The 22,966-nt window shown below is 35.6% G+C and overlaps 1 protein-coding gene and 1 long non-coding RNA gene across 3 annotated transcripts in view; one reads left to right on the forward strand and one right to left on the reverse strand.

Annotated features, from left to right (window-relative positions):
* Window positions 1-7,836, reverse strand: part of LOC142354468 (uncharacterized) — a 63,399-nt gene extending 55,563 nt beyond the window's left edge. Inside the window, exon 1 of one of the 2 annotated variants that reach the window (XM_075406770.1) lies at window positions 5,291-7,835. In XM_075406770.1, coding sequence (XP_075262885.1) covers window positions 5,291-7,321 — 2,031 coding nt within the window. In that variant the 5' untranslated portion in view covers window positions 7,322-7,835. Of the gene's footprint in view, window positions 1-5,290 lie in introns of both variants that reach the window. The other variant, XM_075406771.1, reaches the window with a different exon arrangement.
* Window positions 7,837-12,669: 4,833 nt separating this feature from the next.
* LOC142354247 (uncharacterized) lies at window positions 12,670-15,882 on the forward strand. The gene is made up of 2 exons (XR_012761072.1): window positions 12,670-12,921; window positions 15,074-15,882. It is a non-coding gene; the product is annotated as an uncharacterized LOC142354247 (long non-coding RNA).
* The last annotated feature ends 7,084 nt before the right edge of the window (window positions 15,883-22,966 follow it).

The raw sequence follows: 22,966 nt of genomic DNA on the forward strand, positions 1-22,966 counted from the left end.
CAAAGAGTTAAACTTAGTGGCATCAGCTCAAACTGGATCAGCGTTAAACAAGGTGTTCCGCAGGGAACCATCCTGTGTCCGGTCTTGTTTCTCATTTATGTCAATGAAATGAGAGATCTAAGAATCACCTCCAAAATAGTTCAATATGCCGATGATACACTTGTTTTCACATCCAATGTATATCCTCAATGGCGAAGCAAGAACTCGAACACAGCTTAGAAAACTTAGTCCATTTTTTTTAATACAACCACCGTCAGGTCAATCCTAAGAAAACCGAATTCATAACTTTTTCCAAACCATCGTTAGCAAAAAGAACCGAATTGATGACAATAGATTTGTGCAACGAAAAAACTGAACCAAGTCACAGCATCAAATACCTAGGTGTACACTTAGACAAACACCTCAAGTATGATATACAAGTGAAACATACTGTCAAAAAAATGACGGCAAGTATTAAAACTTTAGCCCAAATTCGTGGTAGTTTACCCAAAGAAACAAGGCTGTTACTATATCGGTCTCTGGTACTCAGTCAACTAGAATATCCTATTCTTTTTTTAACAAGCCTTTCCGAAGAGGCGATATCATCAATTGATCGGCAATTAAACTGGGGTATCAAAACGGTCTTTTTCAGAAAAAAGTTTGACCGGTCATCAGACCTGAAAAAAATACGATATACTTTGCTTTGAAAATTTTCTTGCTTATTCGTGTATCAACTATTTAGTTAAACTCATTAAAAATTAGCTGCCATCTTTCACTGACCTTTCGTTTCCCACTTTGGATCTTAAGCTTAATTGCCGCACTCTCAAGTTCTCCAAAGTAATCACTTTTAAAAGTCTATATATTAAAAAATCCTACGGAAGCTTTGCGGCTAGTCTTTGGAACGAGCTTGATCGAACAACAAAACAGAAACTTTCCCAATTCAAAACAGAGCAGATAATCTCTAAAACAATTGTTACTGAAAACACAAACAACAAATTGTTCTAAATCAGTCAATGATCACTGGCGGTCTTGTAAACTTTAATCTGCTATACAATATTTAGGTTTTTACTAACTTTTAGGTTTATCTTAAGTTCTTATTAAACCCGAACAATGAGCTTGAATATATTACATTTGAACTCCTCAACTACTTTAAATTACCTTTTTTTGTTCATCTCCCCATACACTTTCTGTCATAATAATGTAATGTTGGTTACATTTTTCTGGTACTTGTACCTGTATGATAGTAATTCAAGTGTCTTTTCTCTCTCTCTCTCTATCACTTTAACTTGTTCTCGATTGACCTCCACGCCATCCCTAATTCTATCAAGCCTGTTGGAGATCGTAAAGTGATTGAGTTAGTGATTGGATGACAATGGTTGGATAAACCAAGAGTGAAGCGATTTAGCCGTGTGCGAAGCCCAGAAGGAAGCGCCCGGGTCGAGGTTTGGTGGTGAATTTTCGTACGAAATGCGGTGAAATGCGGTGAAAAAAAATAATTTTCACGGCGTATTTCTTACATCTTTTTGCGGTGAATGCGGTGAATTGCGGTGAATTATTTTTTTTCACCGCGTTCTCAGTATTCTTACAAAAAAGAATCTTCCCTACACGGGTTCGAACCTCTGACCTCCTGCATGCCTTCCAATGCTTATTCCACTGCGCCAACTGTCACTTACTTGTTTGTTAATTCTTGTGAATTTAAATCAGATTGAGTAAACTTTGGAAACCATATGCGGTGAATTTTTGTAAGAAATGCGGTGAAATGTGGTGAATTATTTTTTTCACCGAATCTAGCGGTGAGAAAAAATAATTCACCGCTTGAGAGAAAGCGGTGAATTATTTTTTTTCACCGCATTCACCGCATTCACCGCATTTATTACATTATTTTGCCATAATAGTCTATGCGGTGAATTTTTGTAAGAAATGCGGTGAATTTGGTGGTGAAATTTTGTAAGAAATGCGGTGAAAAGCGGTGAATTATTTTTTTTTTCACCGCATTCACCGCAATCACGGCATTTCTTACGAAAATTCACCGCATTCACCGCATTTCTTACGAATATTTACCCAAAAACCTCGACCCGTGCGGGACAAAGACATCGCGATTCAAAAGCCAAGGAAGCACGAATAACTCCTGGTCAGAAACTCAACAACCCTCTTCTGCGTAGTAAATCCTCTCTTCAGGTGAAATTGGCTTGAAAACTGCCTAACCTTAGGAGATCTAAGTGAAATCACTCCAGATTAATCGAAGCTCTCCAACCAGGGGCCAAACATTTCCAAATCATCCCCGATCACAACAACATTTACCCAGCCCGCAAAATCATCTTTCAAAGTTTTCAATAGTGACCTTGCAAAATTTTTCAGGACGCTAAGACCAGTAATGAGACGATGGTGGAACACACCATTGATCCATAAGAAAAAAAAAACTAGGAAAAGTGAAACTCTACATTGTCAACGGGATGCAACATCTGCCGTATCCACTGTAAAGTCGAAAATTAGCAGAGCGGCAACTGTCACAAAGCTCAGAAAACAGATCCAAAGAGGAAGCTCACTCGCTCACAATACAAGTACCAACTTCACAAGAAACTTCTACTTTTCAATTACAAATAGAAAAACCGTCGGAGCAAGTACCTACCAACACATCCCAGGTTGACCACCTTAGAAGAAACATTGAGAACTTACGAAGAATTATACCATGCCATTTGTACGGCACCGTTTATGGCCGTAATAAATTTTCTACGGCACCGTAGCCAATTGATGTAATTACCAATTTGCAAATTCTAAATTCCTCAAATCGACTTTAAATCTATCACTTATCTCATACAATCGCTTTTTCATCACTTTATGGCATTGGGTATAACTTTTTAAATTTCTGAAAAATTATATAACTTAGTACGGTGCCGTATAAGGCCCTATCAAGTTTTGTAATTTTTCTAAGGTAATGTTTTCGAAATTTAATTTGGTCTGCAGGTAGGTCTGATCGTCAAAAATTTTGCCTCGAAACAGTTCGAAGTTGCAAAAACCTGTTACGCCTCTTCTAAGGCCGTACCGAATTTCGCGATTAGCGAATTTAAAAAAAAAATTAAAGTAACGATTTATTATGCTTTGTTTTCATTGGAGATGGAGTTCAAGCTTGGTATTTTACCTAGTGCTCTTCTCAAACTCTCCTATAGTTGTTTGTTTGTAACTCCGCTATAGCCAATCCCCAGCCGGATGAGAAAGGAGGAGGGAAACGCACCCAGAACATACTGGAAAAGTCGGTTTGTCAACTTGCCTGGAGCCTTCTCCGACAATATCCCAGCTATTATTTGACCTTATTAATCTTGGTACGGCCTTAGTATGGTACCTTAGAAATCTTAGTACGGCCTTACTACGGCCCGTAGAAAACTTGACAAGATCTTAGTACGGTTTTGATCGAAAGCTTATACGGTGCCGTAGTACGGCCGTACCAAGTTTTCCAAGTTCGGCCAACCTGGGATCAAAGTCAGTTTCAACTTCACAAGTATCGCCTTCGGGCAGAGAGCCAGCTAGAAAGCGGCAACGCCCAAAATTCCACGGACATACTTTAACATACGTTAAATGCCTTTATTAACTAGGACATATCCCCAATCAGTTCACTGGATTCAGAGACTTCGACTGAGAGAGACAAAGAAAATGAAGGCAAAAAGACCCAAGACACAGATTTAGTTCCAGAAACAATCTAACGCGAGGGAGAAATCCGAATAAGATCACCCCTCGTCAAGATCTAGTTATTGGCTCTGTCTCCACGCCCAATCCCTGCAACAGATATTACGACTAAGAACAAGAAAGAAAAAAATTCACTTGGGATGCTGAGAATGAATTCTGAAACATTGAGTAAGCTGACACATAAAACTACATATTTTTTTTCATTAACTCTATTACTCCAAAATAATAAATGTGTTCACCCTGCAAAAAGAGTTTTCTGTTATTGTGTGTTTCAATAATATTGTTAATTTTTGACATATATGTTTTATTTCATTATTGGGCGTTCTATTGCTGTTTTGTACATCAAACCAAGTTAATTGCTTTAGCCCGGCGACTCTTTTCAAATGTGTTAACTGTTCAATTTTAAACCTTAACGCGAATTTTTTTGCACAGTTCAAGTAATTCTTCTGTAATTGCTTGGAAAAAAGTTTCATATCAAAAATTTCGATGTGCTCTTCATTGAATTCATTCGCGCTATTTGTCCTCTGTCAACTTAGTCTTCTGTTATGGTCAAAACTTCATTAATTTGACTGATAGTATTTCAAGGGGATATGATTAATTCTTACATAGCTTTATTTGTACAATAATATAACTATAACCTCTACTATGATACTGATATCATGAGACTTAATGCAATAATTAGATATAAAAGAAATTGAACTTACTCAAAAAGTTATCTCACAGAGTCTTGACTTCTGTTTGTTCTTGTTATTGAACATTTCTGGAGTTTTTTTCAGCTTTTCTGTTTTTGTCTGTTATATTCGCTTTCTGCTTTGTGGAGGCAATGATAAGACTTTTCCCTTAACACAACGTTTTGTTTTTGGAGAGCACGAAAAATCGTGCGTTATCTGACTTTCAAGGATAATTGCTGCTAAAATGGCTACGAAAAAATGCTTTGTTATCATCTGCATCTCTTGTTCCTGTTATGTATTCTTTAATTCGGGCTCAAAAATTAGACGTTAGTTTTCTAACGACGTAAACCTAGAATTGTTGAACGAGTGAAGAACTAAGTTGATTACCATTTTTAGGCCTGGAGTTAATAAGTGATGTAAAAGAAAAGATTTTCATTCTGTATTATTTTTGTTGAGCTTTTTTTCAACTTCTTTTTTTGAGTTTCTGAAACATTTTGTAAAATTTTTAAGCCAGCACTTTTGAACTGTTCATGAGGTTGAAAACCATGTTTTTTTTCCAATATCCATTTCATTCGACTTCAAGTTTCTGAAAATATGCTGACAATGTACGCAGTTTTTCTTACCTATAACCGCATAAACTGTTTTTATTCCTATTGTTTTGTGAAGTGATTCAATAAAATGTTCTTTTCGATGGCCAACTTTATTTGTTTAAATTATATTATTTTTGATTCAGTTCATAGATTGCTTAGATAATAGATTTTGGAAGTTCGAAAGCATTGTTAAAAACAACAAAGCTTCTGAAAGAAAAATTCTGAAAAAATTCTGAAGAAAAGAAGAGGCAGACAATTAGTTGTGACATCACTACACTTCTCGTATTGATTGTTTTTCTGGCTTTAAGTCGTAAACAACAAGCATTTCTTTTAATTGGAACAAAATGAAAATAGGTGTAAAGTGACTACATCCGGTACACCCGATATCCAACGTTCAAAATCCCTGGTGTCGATTGGAACGAAAGTGATTTTTTCCTTCGTTTCTCCGCTACAACAATTGAGGTACAATTTTCTTAAAAACTTGCCGTATAGCTTTTTTAGTTTATCATAAAAAAAGTGAATCTTTGTAACTTCTTCTGACCGAGCTAACTCTTCGGCTTTAGCCAAAAGAAGGGTTGTTTTCCCAGTCCCGGGTTGACCTGTGATTACCAAGTGTGTTTTGCTGTTGTCAGATAATATTCGATGCTGCTGAGGACTCAAAACGAAGTTAGAATATGACAATATACCGGTTGATGTCTCTGCTTTCTGTTCATTATCTTCCTGTGACACTTTTTTCCGAGATAATTTGTAACGATCGTCTACTTCTAAAACTGTCTTGTCGTTAGTATTCTCAATGCTCTTCAGTCTCGCAAAAGAAAACATTGAACAAAGAAATTTCAACAGACTTTCTTGGACTGAGTCTGTGCAGGAAAAAAATTCTTCTAAAGAGCAATCACTGTCAACTATTTCAAGCGTTTCTGCTAAGCGAACTAGCTTTAATCCGTTACTTTGACCTTTGTCCTCGACCAGAAAGAGAACTGAGCTGCAAATTTGCTGTTTATTTTTGAGTACATTCAAAATTGTTTTGATTTTCTGTAACCCTCCAGATGCCAACTTTTTGTCATTTTTGGACGATTGACAAAGTTCTCTGATTAATTTAAATTCGGTGACTAATGAATCCAAAGTTATGTTTGGTAAGAACACAATAACCTTGAACATTTTTTGAATTAACTTGTCGAAACTACATTTCTCTCTCTGATTTCTTTTTTCATTGTATGGCACCAAAAGAGAGTATAATATCATTTGCATTTGTGGAATGGTTTTTTCTATTGTCTGTTCGATTTTGTTACAAATTGCAGATCTTGGAAGCTGGGGGTTTTCTGACATTCCTACTTCAAATGCAACAATATATATGGCACCAAGATACAGCCAGTCAATTTCAAACTGCTGCGTTGCACAGAATCCAAAATCCAGTATTTCGTTAAGGTGATCGTTCGAGAAATTTTTCAGCAGAATCCCTGTGGGACTCTTTAAATTGGCTAAGAGTTTCTCGGAGAAGAGTCTAACTTCACCCAAATAGCCCGCATAATCACAGAATTTGCCCAGTTCACCCTCATTTGTGTATGCGTACAGCATGTGATCTTCAATTCGGTTAAAATGAGGAACGGAGAGCAATTTTTGATGGCGGTCAGGAAAATAGAAGTCGAAAAGTTGAATAACTTCGTCAATCTGTTCAAATGTTTCATGCTTTTTCGAGAGTAGATTGAATTTAAGCTTGCTTAAATGGTACATCTCTGCTTGCGGAATTGTATTAATGCAATGCGAAATCAGATTCTCTACAAGTTTTGTCTGACGGGTTGTTTCTTTTATACATTTCAAAACTTTTGTTTCCAAATTGTTTTCACGGATGAAATCAATACTAAGGTCAAGGTTGGAGCAATTTTTTTGGGCGTCCTGAGAACAAATTGCTGATTTCAAGCAAGCAAATTGGGTATGCTCGGTCAACTTGTTAGGGTGGCACACTAAAAATTGAACAACCAGCTTATTGTACCCCTTCAACCCCGCATTCTGCTTCAAATAGTGGACCAAATTGTTCAAATGATGGATTTGGTCTAATACTGAGTTGCTTATTCGGCTAACAGAGTCATCGTTTGAAAGTGAACTTACGTTTTTGATTACAATCACTTTGTCAAATTTCGGGGCAGGAATGAACAGGCAACCATGCGAAACTTTCTCTGGTGATTGTTGACTAGCAGAAGCCCCTGCATTGTTATCGCCCTTTAAATTTAGTGGTACCTGTTCGCTCACAACCAGCCCATGCAAATTCATGTGGTATAACGTACGCACTGTTTTTGCTTTACCCAGTAGGAAGTTGACAGCAGGGTTTAGGGACTGCAATTCCAGGGGGGCTCCGGGAAGGACAATTAAATTATGTCGCAACTTCTCCAGGGTCTCTTCCATCGTAAGGAGGAAATTGAACGTTTACTAACCTGTGAGAAGAAGTGTTGCCACAAAAAACCAGAGGGATGAAAATTTGAGGAACAATTAATTTTTTTTAAAAAATGCAACTTGAAAATTAGAAATTTGCGGATGATACTGTCCTGTTCTTTTCTAACTTATATTAGATAGCAGTTTTACAAAAACGAAAGTTTGGTTGAAAGTAAGTAAAAGAACACTCTGAAATGTTGGGAGTAATAAGAAAAAATGCAGCTGAAAACAGGGTGAAGTCAAAAAAAATTTCCGATGCCATTTCGCAGGGACCAAAATTAAATATTATTAAGAGTAAAAAATGTACAGAATAATGCACAAAAAATTTTTGATACATTTGGCTAAAAATCGAATTTTGGCTAGATTAAATTAAAACTCCGCACGTGCAACAAACTCAAGACTTGATCATAAAGCTACAAAAACTATAATACAACTATAAGTTTTGAATAAATATCAACGCAGTTTATCAAAAACGAATCAAAAATTTGATCACGTTATTCTGCGAGATTAGCTACATGTTTTGCTGCATGTCATATGGCCAAAGAAAGACAAAAGAAATCATGAGGTAACACTGAGGCGTATCTTTGTCCTGGACATCCGCCGAAAATATACCAAAAATATTCATACGTCAGATATGTTCACAGATTTATTTATACACACACTTGCAACATCGCTCAGATCTGATAAAAGAGAAACTCATATATAATCATTTCAAGCGTGAATATATCTTCAAAAGACGAACAATTTTTTTTGCTGTTTTCGGCTAGAAACTGTTATGGTTCGAACAAAATGTTGTTATAGGCATCTTGTTTGCATTACAGAAATGGTACCTTACAGAAACGTCTGCACCAGCTTCTCAAAAAACCTTGGTTGATCAAACATGAAAAAAACTCTCGGGCCGCACCAGCACTAAATAAGTTTTAGAGAAAAAACTAAGACTTGTTAAATGTATCAAGACACTACGCTAAGGTTGTATACAGTGGCTTTGGTTGGCAAAAAAAAGAAAACTGTTTTTAAGAAAACGTTGAATGAAAGACAACATGAAAAATTCATTTGAATAGTAACGTAGGAGCTTTTTAAAGTCATTTTTATATTTAGGAAGAAAACAATCGGAAGAAAACTTTATAATGTGTTTCTTTAAGAAATTTGTTGATGTTTATGATTTTATTTTGTTTGAACGATTTGAAGTATTTTTTGTTTCAAGTTATTTTAACCGTATGGTTATAATTTTAATTTACTTGTTGCAAAAAAAATATCTGGGGTCCGTATTAGCGTCGTAAATAACTGATTAAATTGCCCGGGTACCCGGATTACTAAAGAAATTTGGAGAATTTATTTTTATAAGCCAGTCAACTGGTCAAGAACACTCTATTTGCATTCAAAACAAAATTTTGGGATTTTTTAATCCTCTGTTTCCATATCGGACATGGGAACGGCATAGTAAAATTACTCAAGTAAAAAATAAGAGCATTGATATAGCAAACTAGAATCAAATCGCATTGTTTAAGAAAAAGAACGCATAACGCATAAAATTACAAAGCAACACAACAAACTAAAATTCATATAGGAAAACTATAAACTTTTTGAAAAGTTTGCAGGTGATATTACACACTCATAAAAACAGGCCTCTGAGATTTTTCTATCATCGGAAAAGCAGCCGGGAGGTTACCAGAATAATACAGAAGAACGTTTAACAGAATAAATGTAGCTAAACTTTTTCTCACTACGTTGGCTCAAGGGAAAGTTGTTTTCTTTCACATATCCATTTAGATAAAGTGAAGTATTTAAGGTATTAAACAAAAAAAGCTGAACGAAAAGAGAACATTTATCTACTGCCTCTTAAATTGCCTACTATAACTATCAATTTTTCTGATGTACGCTCAAAAAAGAACTGATTTTACAGAAAGTTTAAAAACGCAATTGCTATCAACGATAAATTGCAAAATGTTTGCGAGAAGTTTTTAAATGAGGGTTTTTTTGTAACTCAGAAGAAAGGAAACACGCTACAAATCAAATTTTTGTGAAATCTCAGCGAAAACTTGTTACTTGTTTCGTCTCTATGCGCTGCTATACTAAGCTTTTTTGAATGTGGTTTCCATTATTGATTTGAGACAGAATTGAAACTTGATTAAATTATGGTTACTGTTTTTATATATTTTCCTCTGTAGAGTGGATACTGTGGAGCAATTGGCATGTATAGTCCTTCTGTATTGGGCGAAGGAAGAATTGACATCGTTTTATATGGCGCCAAAACTCATTTTAGTACTAAATGATCCATAAAAGCGTGGAAAATTTTAATAACCATTAGAGGTTGATGATAATTGAATTTTCCCTGATGATTAAAGCTAAATTGATTGATCTAAATGAACGCATTCTTCTGGGCCAACAGACTTTTTCTACAATCGTGAATTGAACATTTGAGTCTCATATGAAAAAAATTGCAGAAATAATTTCAAAACTATAAATGATTTGTCACCTGTCCAATAAAAACGCCGGCCAAAAAGTGGAAAGAAACACAGCCTATGTAGGCCGTGGTAGTTTTTGCTGACCGAATAACAAGCAAAACAGTTTCCAATAAACTTCAAGTGAAAAAAATCATTTGTTAATTTTTCAAATTATTAGAAGAAACAATTTTAACGAATTGTTTTCACACTTTTTGCAATATAACTGTCATATGATGCACTTATCTTTCAGAGAAATTCAACTGAAGGATCCGGTTGAAATCACAAAATTTCGTGCCAGTAAGGAATCAGGAAAAATATTATACTGAGAATATCTATTGTTACAACTTGTTCTCAAATATTTTTTTCCAATCGTCTTTATAGAAGCATTTCATATGAGGTCAACTGAGAAAAATATTTTTTTCACTGAGCATTTTAGATTTTTGGAGAATATTTTAGAGTTTTATCGGAGCAGAAAACCAGAGGATCAATTTTTTTTCCTTTTAATTTTCCTATAGATTTTCTGTTGTTTCGAGCTGCCTAACAATGGGAGGCATTGCCAAGGTTGTTCTGGCTTCAAATAGATCATACGAATTGTTGATCTACGAGGATGTTGTGTTCAACTTAAGTTATTGCTTAAGTTTATTGTGTATTTATACTAAGTAAAAATATCTATACCACTCAAATAGTACTTTCGTTGACTGATTTTACCGTTCATGATGAGAGTAAAGAATTAAAATTTACTTGATATATCAGGAAAGAAAACTCGTTTTTTTTTCTTTTTTTTTCTCCAAAAATTCTTTCTGTTTTTGTCTCAATTTTTCATTAATTATTCACAATTTGTTCTGTTTTTTAAATTGAAATTTGAAAATAATAAAGCGACGGGATTTTTGATTTTGGAGTAAAATTGAGAGCCATTTTTTCTTTTCTGAACAAAATGTTTATCTAAATTGTTTCAAAATGCAAATTGTGTCTATCTAGGCTTAGATTTCGCCATATGAAAAGAAAAAAGTCCAGTCGCTATTTTTCATACTACAACTGCACCCTCGAGCTCTCTGACTACAGTCGACAAAAAGTTTTTCTTACAGCTCATTTGTCGAGCGAAACTTTTTCTATGGGTAATATGGGTCAAGCGTGATTGGTTCATTGACTAGTTAACTAGTCAATGAACCAATCACGCTTGACCCAAATTACCCATAGACAAAGTTTTGCTCGAAAAATGAGCTGTAAGAAAAACTTTTTGTATAATTGTGTTTTTGTATAATTGTGCAAAATTTCAATAGAATTTTGATCGATCAAATGACAAAACAATGCTGAAGAGATAATTGAACTCAATTATCTCTTCAGCATTGTTTTTTCATTTGGTCGATCAAAATTCTATTGAAATTTTGCACAATTATACAAAAACACAATTATACAAAAAGTTTTTCTTACAGCTCATTTTTCGAGCAATACTTTGTCTATGGGTAATTTGGGTCAAGCGTGATTGGTTCATTGACTAGCTCAATTATCTCTTCAGCATTGTTTTGTCATTGGTCGATCAAAATTCTTTTGAAATTCTACTGATTGGTAATTCCGAATAATTATTGTATATAAAATTTGTTGCTTCTGCACATAGTGCCGTTGCAATAGAAGAAGCCCAAGGAACATCCTAAATAACCCAGAGCGAACCGACTCAAACAACAGAAATAACCACAATGACGTTTTAAATATTTCGTTCAGTTCCAAAGAATATTTATTAAATAAAAGCAACTGTCAAAGTTGCACTATATTCTTAACTGTGGTAGTCTTCTTCCCATTAGCCATGGATATTTGTATTGTTATTTCTATACCACATCACTCTTGAATTAATTTGGGGCTAGTAGTAAGTGGGTCTCAAAAACTCTGTTTACTCCATTAACACTTACTCTTTTATCTTTTTGGATGAATACTCAGGGGGGGGGGGGGGGTGATTTCTGAAAAGTCCTCTCGTTCATTCCATTTCCCCACTAACCGCACTAGCTCTTACATCGTTTTAAAGGAATCGGGGAAAAAGGTAAATTCTTAGAAGTATCCTTCATATGCGTTACCCCCTACCTCGAACTTTTTCTTGAGTGAATTTTAGAAGGGTAAACTCTCAATGAACGCCTCATTCCTTGCATGACCATCATATATCATATCGGGGGACATTGCGAGGCAGGGGATCTCGGCAGGAGCTTCAAGAAAAGAATGAAGATTGGTCGGCTTGTCTATGACTTCAATCGGCGACTTTGGTACTAAGGAGTCGAACGATGAATTCAAGCTGGCCTAATTCATCAATATCAATGAATTTATTAATTATGAGCTTAAGAGAGGTGAGGTTTTCTCAGTAAAAGTTGTGATTTGGGTGACAAATTTTGTTTTAAATAAACTAGGCACTCAATTTTTTTGCGTTTTTTCTTCGGCAGAATTTTGTGCGCATTCAAGGATCCCTAATTGCGGATTTTCGTGCGTTCAAATTTGCCGGTGTTCAGATTTTCGTGCGTTGAAATTTGTTTCCAGTCTCTATTTTTGCACACTCGACGCCCCCCACCCCCCCCCCCCCCCACTCCCATCTGCGTTGACTTTGTTCTGGACATATCGATTTTCGGTCCTGGACCTTAGCTCGGGGATTCCTGCAATCAGAATTAGCTAATTTACGCCTTTTTTGTTCACGTTTTTGGAGGAGATAATAGCGGCGAAAACAATATTCGTTGTAAAGGGTGGATTGAGAAGGTTGATGTTCAGTAATTTGGGGGATAGAACAATTAAATGTTTGTTCTTCATCATACGTTCTGTGCTAAATGTTTAACATTTCATTAGTTTGCTGTGTACAAGAGAAAGAAAAGACATCTAATTGGGCGGGAGTTGAGATCTTTCAAGGGAGTCATTTAAAACGAAACCATGAAATGATCTCTTGCTCTAAAAACGAAAAAAAACAAAGATTTGACCACTTATATGAGTACAGACAAAATGATGTTCGTTATAATAAGCCTCACTTTCATAACTTTTTATGTGGTGACATGTTTGTTTCATCTCTTAATGATAGAGCTTTCTCCTCGAAACGCTAAACTGGACTGGTCTAGAGAACTGCGCGCGAACTACCGGATATTGCGATTCATACCTGGTTTCTCGGTGAGTTCCAGCTCATATTACGCTTATCTAGTGCCTGTCAAGTAACCTAAATTTATAAGTTTTTGAGAACATTATCTGTAATTTTCTGATTTCGACGATGATTTCAGTATGTTATTGATATTGACGAGGATCTCAATAAGATAATGATTATGGACGATGATCTCAGTAAATGTTTGCTACTGACGAATTCTGTAAGATCATGCTATTGATCGATGGTCTCTGTAAATTCATGATAATGAACGATCAATTTAATAAGATCACGATACTGGATATTGATGTCACCAAATTTCTGATAATGACAACAATGTTGATATTAGCCGATGATCACATTGAGAGCTTGATATTTGACTATGATCACAGAAAAATTTTGATATTGACAATGACTTCAGCAAGATCTTTGTACTGGACGATGATCTCAGTAAGCGCTTTATTTTGACGATAGTTTCACTAAGATATTATTATTGAACGATGATCACAGTAAGAGACTGATCTTGGCGAGGACCAAAATGAAGTCTTGAGATTGGAGGTTGATCTTAATAAGAGCTTGATATTGGATAATAATCTCAACAGGCGCTTAATTCTGCCGATGATTTCAGTAAATCCTTGAAAATCAAAAATTCATCAGTAAGATCTTGATATTGAGCGATAATATCAGCAAGAGCTTAATCTTGACGATGATTTCAGTAAAATAATGATATTGGGCGATGATCTCAATATTATGTTTATATTGAACGATGGCCTCAATAAGAGCTTTATATTGATGATGACCTCAATAAGATCTTTAATATGGCCTGTAATCTAAGTAGGAGCTTGATATTGACAAGATCCCCAGTAAGATCAAGTTTTTGAACGATGCTATTTTTAAAAGCTTGACATTGACGAAGACCTCAGTACGATATTTTTCTGGCCGAAGATCTCATTAAAAGCTTGATTTGACAATTTATAATATATCGATATTGGACAATAATCTCAGTCAGCGCTTGATTTTAAAAGTTTTTTTTCTGTAGAGTAAGAATATTAGTTGATGATCTCAGTCTTAGATTAATATTGGGCGATGATCTCAAAAATAGTTTGTTTTTGACAATGAAATCTACTTGATCTTTCTACTGGCCGATGATCTAAGTCAGAGCTTGATATTGACAATGAACTCAATAGGATCTTTACACTTGCCGATTGTCTAAGAAAGAGCCTGATATTGACGAGAACCTCAGTGAGATTTTGATGTTAGACATTGATTTCAGCAAGATTTTGATATTGACGATGATCAAAGTTAGATCTCAATTTCCACCGTTGATCTGAGTAAGAGCTTGATTTTTTACAACGATCTTCGTGAAAACTTGATATTGACGGTGACATCAGTATGATCCTGTTTTTAAACAATGATATCGCTAAGAGCTTGATACCGACGAAGACATAATATTTTGATATTAGACAATGATCTGCGCAATAGTCTAATATTGGCCAATGATCTGAGTAAGAGCTTGATAATTGACGGTGATTTCAGTAAAATCATGATATTGACTATGATCTCAATAAGATCTTAGTAATGAACGATGATATCAGTCAGAACGATGATATCAGTCAGGTATTGACGGAGACCTCCGTGCGATATTTTTATCGGCCGACGATCTCAGTAAGAGCTTGATTTTGAGTATGATTTCACTAAGATACTGAAATTGGAGGGCAATCTCAGTTTTACTTTGATATCGTACGTTGATCTCAGTAAGGGCTTGATATTGACGATTAACCTAGTAGGATCTGTATTCTGGTCGTTGATCTAAGAAAGAGCTTGATTTTGACGAGAAACTCACTAAAATTTTGATAATAGACATTGATCTCAGCAAGATTTTGGTATTGACGATTTTCTCAGTAAGATTTTAAAATTGGCCGATGATCTGAGTAGAAGCCTGGTACTCACAATGATCTTAGTAAAAATGTTGATGTTCCACAATGATCTAAATAAGAGCTCGATTTTGACGGTGATCTTAGTAAGGTCTTTATACTGGATGATAATATCACACAGATCTGATATTGGTAAGATGTTGATTAGAATCTCCCTAAAAAATATTGAGGTATTTGCAAACAACCCAGGTTGAGGTCCCAGACGAAAAGTCGGTAAATTTGCCGTTGTATTTAATGGGTTAATGTTTAGGGTTCATGTGCCTTTATCTATGCTCTATGGCACAAGGACACGCTGGGAATTGTGGGAAGTACTGTGACATCCAGATTGATTTTCCAGTCTTACATCGGCTACCTTATCTTCGACCTGTGCCTGCTGTACATCACATCTCGCAGTACAATTGAATTTTTCTCCAATCCCAGTTTTATATTTTTGATAATTCACCATTTAGTCGCCGGAATGCTCGTTTGGTCGGTTGGCGGTGGTGTAGACAAAAATAGGCCCCATTTTATTTGCCTTCTCAACGCTGGAAACGAGGCTGTCCACGTTAATTACAGCCTGATTTTCCTGTTCCGCAAACTTGGCATGGGTAATCATTGGTTCGTGGATTGGATCGTGAAAAGTTTGCCATTTCAGTACGGACTGAGACAGATATTGTTTACCTTCACAGTTTACTATCTTGTGGTCAATTATTCGGTCCTGATTAAATGTGGCGCTTTGTTTTACTGGGGTTTTTTCTTTGGGATCCTGGTTTTGACTTTCGCGTTGAACCCTTCTCGCATTTACAAAACTGTTATTGAATGTAGAGGGTATCAGAAAGCGAAAGCAAAGAATTCATAGCACGTTCTAAGCCATCTCTTGACTGTAAGCTCACGTTCCGAGTTGTCAACGCCGTTATCTACAAAACTTAAATTGGGCTTCTAGTGCGGTAAAATTTCATAACTCAATTGTAGATATAATAGTCTCGTGTTGTTTGATCGGTAGATTGTATCTCATATTGATTATACAAAGCTTTATATAATTTTTTCATTGGTAAAGACTTAGCAATTTATTTCAAGTTACTTGATTCTACAGCCGGGGAAAAGCAATGAAATTAAGTAAGATAAGCGGCGAATTCACCGAATTCCGTAAAGTTACGAAATTTCGCAATGAAAAAGGTATAATTATGTAAAAATGATAAAAAAAGATTGTAAAAGTTTACAATATGTGCAAGAAGTTTACTCAACAAATGATGGCGAAAGGAGTTTTAATGATCTGAAAAAGTTTCTACATAAACTAATTGTGTTGCTAAGAACTTACTATTATACTGCTTTGTAAATTACTACGACAATGCATTGTAAACGTGGTGTATTGATCATATCAGTGAACAAATACATTAAAACACAAAAAAATGAGTAGTGCACAGTGTTTTCAACAACCAGGTTGACCGACCTTAGAGAACTTGGTAAGGCCGTAGTACGGCACAGTAAAAGTCTTAGAAGAAAGCCGTACTAAGTTCTTGCCAAGTGTACTACTGCGCCGTATTAAGATTTATACGGTACCGCATTGAGGCCGTGTCAAAATTATTAAGATGCCTTACTAGGGACTTACCAAGAATAATAAGGTGTCTTGCTAAGCCTTATCAAGATTAATAGGGTGCAATAAATAATGATATGACGTGAGAAGGGTCAGAAAGCTATCTAGTTACATTTCGTCGACAGACTTTCTGAGATATTTTCAGTATGATTTTTGTGTTTCTCTCTTCTTCATTTTCATTCCGGGCGTGGCGCAGTCGGTGGTGGAGTTACTGAAATAGCTATTGATGGATTGAGCCATAATATACACGAAAATTGCGCCATGGAGTTCTCTCCAAACAAAACAAAACAACTAAGACATTATAAAACAACATAACTAAAAAGTAAAAATTGTCGGAAAAATTTCTCAAGTAATAAAAGTACGCAAAAATTGAATCAATTAAAAAATTGGTCTCAACAGTGCTGTTCTTTTTATGTTGCAGTTCATGGTTTCAACTGATCAACAACAAAGAGGCTCGTCTAAAAAAATATGTTGCCTGCTCAAAACTTTCCCAGTTTTGTGGTTCTTTCGTGTTTCAGGAAAGCGCTCATGCAATCTTTAATAACTTTGAATCTTATGGAGCAAATTTCTTCAAACAATTTGAGGAACGCATATAACTTTCTATCCGAAAACAATACCTCAGAACAACTTCCAGAACTTGGTACGACCTGATAAGCAGCAGCACTAAGTTCGTCATTTGGAACTATTTCAAGGTCGAGTTTTATTGCCGTCGAGCGTACCTGCAGGACAATCTAAACTGTGCAAAAATTACGATAGAAATAGGTTAAAACATGGTACGGCCTTCCTCGGCGCCTTAATAATTTTTGCTTTTTTTCAGAGGTGTGAAAATTTAAACCCAGTGCCAAAAGTAGTGAAGAACAGACTTGTATGAGACAAACGTTAATTTTTTATATAGTAATTAGGGATATAAGAAAGGGGTAAATAAATAAATTAGCTAGGGTGCCGTAGATTGATTAATACGGCTTTATACGTCGCCGGAAGAAGTTTCGTATGTTTTCTGCAGCAGAGCATAATTCTTAGGAAGTTTTCAAAATTTTTTATAAGCTGGTCAACCTGGACAGTGTTGAAAATCTACAGTAAAACTAGCAAAAATTTGTTATCATTTCATGCGCGGCGGCCTGGTGTTATATCAAAGCGATTTCTTAGAGCTCAACTAGCTTGAGCCCTGATATAGGCAATTTTTCTTGTCTTTTCAGTTTGGCGTAGATATCGAAATCTGAGGAATTGCGAAACTGCTTAGCTTAGCTGCTGGGGAAAATTTCTGCCAGTTGTTATTTTTTTTGCAATTGGAATCGAAAATGTAAGTTGTAGATTCATTTTGGCTTTGATTTGGAAAAAAAAAGTAAATATTTGGCATGTGGCGATGAATGATTACAGACTACCAACTTTTGTGATATAAGGCTTATGGCAAATTTTTTGGACAAACTCTTAATACTTCCTTTGCAATTGCCAAATTATGAGGCAGCTTGCATAGTAGTAACTAATTTTGTTTTTCCGTCGACAATTCAAAGCCCTCGATGGACATCTTTCACTCCTTGTTTTCCGCTTATGACCGATTTCACCTTTTTATTCCCGTCTCGAGCTTCAGATGAGCCGAAGACCTCTTCTGATTTTTGATATATTTCTGACTGATTGTCATGGAAAAACCTTCTTTAGTCAGGGAATTTTTTTCGGATATGAAAATCTTGATGCCTAATTCTATTTGCTTCAATACTGACTCGGCGATTTAAGAATTAAAATTTCAGTTAGTTATAACTGGAGATTAGAGAAATCCAAGAAAACAATCTTCTCATCATTAGAATTTGAGATTTCTATATATTGGTCTGAAAATAGTTCAAAAACTAATTTTTCAAAATTCGAACTGTTTTTATAAAGCAATTGGTTTTCAAAAGTGAAGAAGGTCAACTAATTACAATTATTCAAAGACCAGAATGAAATGTAATATTTACTATCTTAATGAGATATGGAGTCCAACAACATGACGCAAGGTGTCGAATTGAAACTAGAATCATAGAAGGTTCAAAAAATACCGAATAAGAGTAGCAAGATTTTTTTCATCTTGACCAGAAGTCCACTCCATTTTTCTCTGCACACTATAACGACCCTTAGTTATGGTGCTCTAATCTGACTGGACGCAAATTTGATGCTCGATTTTTGCTTGCCCAAATCAAACTATGAGTGAAAGTCTTTTCACGAGTGGGAGTGTCTTTTTGACACAAATTATCTAGTGGCATTTCATTGCAAGCTGATGCACATAACGTACTCGACAAGTATGCTGCTTCCTTTGCCACTCTTTTGAAAGACCACCTATCATTAGAAAACCTGTGCTGATGTTTAAAACACGATATTGCACAATTTTAAGATAAAACGGCTTGAAAAGTCACTTTTTTTCTGATGGCTGGTTCGAACGATAATAATACAAATGATTTACGTATCCGCATTGACAACATTGAGAAAACAGTTGATTTTATTGGATTAAATTTAACACTACACCACTTTTTAGAAAAAAATAGTCGGTTACTATGCATTTTTATTTAAACCCAACAAAACCCTTTTAATGTGATTTTATTTTGGAGAGCGTGTCCGGAATATAGTTTTCTTCAAAATGGACCAATCAGATTTTAGCTATATTAGAGAAAAGAATAAATTAAATTACTCTTATTAAATCACCTTAAACTTGTTTGCCGCTCACTAATGTTTGTATATTTACACGCAATCCAATCGAGGTTTTTCTTATAATTGAATTTAAAGGATTTTTGAGGGACAGTTTTTCTTCAATGAGCACAAATTATCAGAAAATCTGACCCCTTGACATCAAAATTTGTCCGTACGTTGACAACTCTTTTACTGATAAAATTCTATATATGATTTTCTGATTCAAAACACTAACTTGATTTGAAATTGACAAAGCAAAAATTAATACCTTCTGTTACGTTTCAGAAGCCGACAGTTTCAGAGATCCTCAATCCTTTCTCTGTCGTCGAGCGTTGAGTCCAAAAGTACATTCTTCTGAATACTCTCTTAGGAAAACGAAATGATTTTAAATTAGTTTCTAAATAACGACAGTTTTCAATGAATTGCCAAATTACAAAAACCAGAAAGTGAGAAAGCCCCCACTCCACCGGGTGAGGCCAAATAAAATCTCTCGAAAATCAAAGTTTCGCTTCAAAACTTAATTTTTTGAATTTAAACGTCAAGTTGTGATGACTGAAAAAGGCCTTTGTTCACTAGCTTGGTTTTTTACTACCAAGATGTCTGCTGCTGTTCTTCATAAACGGTTAGTTGACTAAATTTTTTCAAAAAAATTCTTGTCACCAAATAATGTATTCAAAATTATTTAGCTTATTTTCCTGAAAAGAAATTGTTGCTTTCCCGGCTACTCCTCCCTCCATAAAAGGTACAGGTCACACAAATTTACTTTATGTTTCATTTTGCTTCAGTATTATTTAATTTAACATTAAAAAATTCAAAGAGTCTTTTTCAAAGTTATGTTTCTTTTGTTTTGTTCATTTTTTTGGTAGCAGAGTTTTCTACGAGGGCATTCGACAATTGGTGACAATATGACTTGGGGAGCAAAGTGGGGAAAAACTCGACTGAAACTCTCCGGCACCTGAAACTCGGCTGATATTTGTAGTAAATCTTCATAAATTTATAGTTTTATAAAATTTATACAAAGTAATTCTTGGTTTCAAAGTCGAACGTCGAACGTGTCGAACGTTGTTTTCAGAAGACAAAAAGGTTTAGTCAAACAAGGTGTTTATGAATGTTCATGGAGTCCAAAAAACATTTAAAACCTTAAAACAATTTTCGGATGAATTGAAATGATTATTTTGCTGTCACTTAAATTGATATAAATTCGCAGCTGCTGAAGTGAGCAGTCAAAGGTGAACTCACAATGTTGTAATTCGTTTTTTTGAAACAAACAGGTCGGAACTGGCGGTTATTTTCCTTTTCTAATCCTTTAGTGTCGACCACAGCATAGTGTATCGCAGCGTGATCAATCTCTCCGTCATTAAATCTTGAGATTTCTCTTTTCAGTTTTTTTAGAGCTGTTGATATTACGAGAAAATTCAGCAAGCACAAGTGTATTTTTCTCTTTGAAACATACTTCTAAGGTTCATTTTGGGCGACAAACTCTTTTCCCCTATTTCCCTATTTAACCTCAAAGTTTCAGAAGAATCGTTTTCTTGGTAGTTACCATTCCTCCTTATTAATTCATGAGACCCATAAAAAGGTGATCGTGGCCTTCTAATGACCATCTGGAGCAAATGACATCATAAGAAGCTCCTGCGCTGTGTTTTTGAAGATACACAATCCCAAGTTCCTTATCTGTTGCGCCTATTGGGGTTTGTTTGTCAAAAAATGAAAATTTAATTCAAGCGAAGATCTAATTCAATGTGCATAGGTGCTGCTGTTGAGCTCGCGTAAGGGGGGGGGGATTATCAGCATGAGACGAATGAATGCTTTGGAGCGAAAAGGAGATTTCAGTACGCTTTAAACACTTTCTCTTGCAATGGCAACTATTTACGTCCTCGTTTCACTTATTACCAATCAATTGATAAAGCCCATACACTCTTTTCCCCGATAAATGGGAGTTGCATTTTCATTACACTCTAATCCCAGCTAATTAGGGGTTGATTAAGGGTGATACCTGGGCCCGGGTTTTCTATGATTAGAAATGTCGACAATGGTGAAAGCTTTTACCGAAATTTCGGTAAAAGCTTTCACCATTGTCGACATTTCTAATCATAGAAAACCCGGGCCCAGGTATCACCCTTAATCAACCCCTAATTAGCTGGGATTAGAGTGTAATGCAATTTCAACTCCCATTTATCGGGGAAAAGAGTGTAAGAGTGTAATTTAAAAAAACTGCACGTTGTTTACACTCTTTTCTCCTCTCTTATTACACTCTTTGCAAAAATTGTAATCTAGGGTGGACTGACAAAAAATTACACTCTTATAGAATTACAATTATAACCAAAATGAAACGTTAAATTGTTGTAGGAGTTGGCGCAAAGGTTACTGGAAAAAGCGAAAGTAACATGTTGGACATATGGAAGGTCGGGGGATCGATCCTCACTGCCTGCTTCCAACTTTAATTTTTCAAAATACACTGTAATCACACTCCTCCACCGTTAATTAAGCGGAAAATTGGGGTTTAGTTTTTTTTTATTTTTGCACTCTTTACATCCTTTTCCCCGTTGTTTTAGGGGAAAATCCTCGACCCGGGGACCAAAAGAGCTTAGGAAACCCAACCCAGACCCACGTGTCATAGTATTTCAGCGCTTGAGCAGACAATATAAATCACAAGCATTGCTGAGTCATTAAATAATCAGTCAAAAATCTAAATTCCGGCTAACGAGAGCGGGAATTGACCGCCCTATGTCTGACCAATCTTTATAACTAACAGCCTTGTCGATGGCCAAACTCTGTTCTAAGCAACTGTTTGGTATAGAACTTGTTCGGGAAGCAAAAACCAAAACATCACAAAAATAGAAAGCAATTCAAGAAAATCAACTTTTTGTTTTTTTTTAGGCGTCAAGGCGTTCAAAATCAAGACTGCTTATCAGGATAAACAGCAGAAAAAGAACTATAAAATTTTGTCTGCTAACTTTGCTAAAAAGTTCTCACTGTTTTGGATGTTAAAAATAAAGAGACACATAATACAACGAGTAAAAGTTACATCAACAACCTAACACAAGCGTCCTTTGACACCCTCAAAGGCAAATTAAAAAATGACTGGAATAGCTTTGTGAATTTTGCACTTTTGGTTTGTTTAAGGTACTTGTGATTGTTTGCAAAATTCAAAAATATCTCAATCACAACACAAAATGAAACTCCGAACTGTTTAGAATATAAAACTTCTTGAAACCGCTTGTAAAAAAAAAGAAATAAAAAATGGAAATTAAAAGTCCACTTTTACACCATTTTTACAATTAGGTTAGCACTTGGGAAAAAGTCCAACCCCACAACGCCAAATTTCCATCCTAATTTATCAGTGAAATGTGACCAAAATCGCTGACCTTTTTTGAGTTTTCCCAAACATTAAAAATCAAAAATTGCATGGAGATTTGTTTGAAAAAGACAACACGCCAGAGAAACCGAAGTTGTTTGGATGGCTGAAACGCAAGAGCTGTTTGATAAGATCCACGACCAGTAATTAATTTTCAGCTTTTAACTTTTGCTTTTCCCACGTTTTGCATGTGCTGGCACACTTTTTACACGTGCAGGCACAGTTTTGTACCCAATTCGCAATCTAGTGTATACATACGCTCAAATACAAACAATTAACCATGTATAAATATGGTTTTGCTGCGGCCCACATAGACACACCTATTCTTTCTCACAACTACTGATACGCACTTTCACACACATCCCCCTGGGTTGAAGTTTTTGGGAGAATTTTTGTGAGAAATGCGGTAGGAGTGCGGTGAAAAAAAAAGAACTCACCGCATTTCACCGCATTTCTTAAAAAGTTCACCGCGGAATTCACCGCATTTGCTTTCCAACTTTTACTGAATCTGGTTTAAATTCACAAGGAATAGCTTAGAATTTAGGAGCATTTGGCGC

Source organism: Convolutriloba macropyga, chromosome 15, assembly GCF_964194025.1.
Source record: "Convolutriloba macropyga chromosome 15, txConMacr16.3, whole genome shotgun sequence".
Lineage (NCBI taxonomy): Eukaryota > Metazoa > Xenacoelomorpha > Acoela > Convolutidae > Convolutriloba > Convolutriloba macropyga.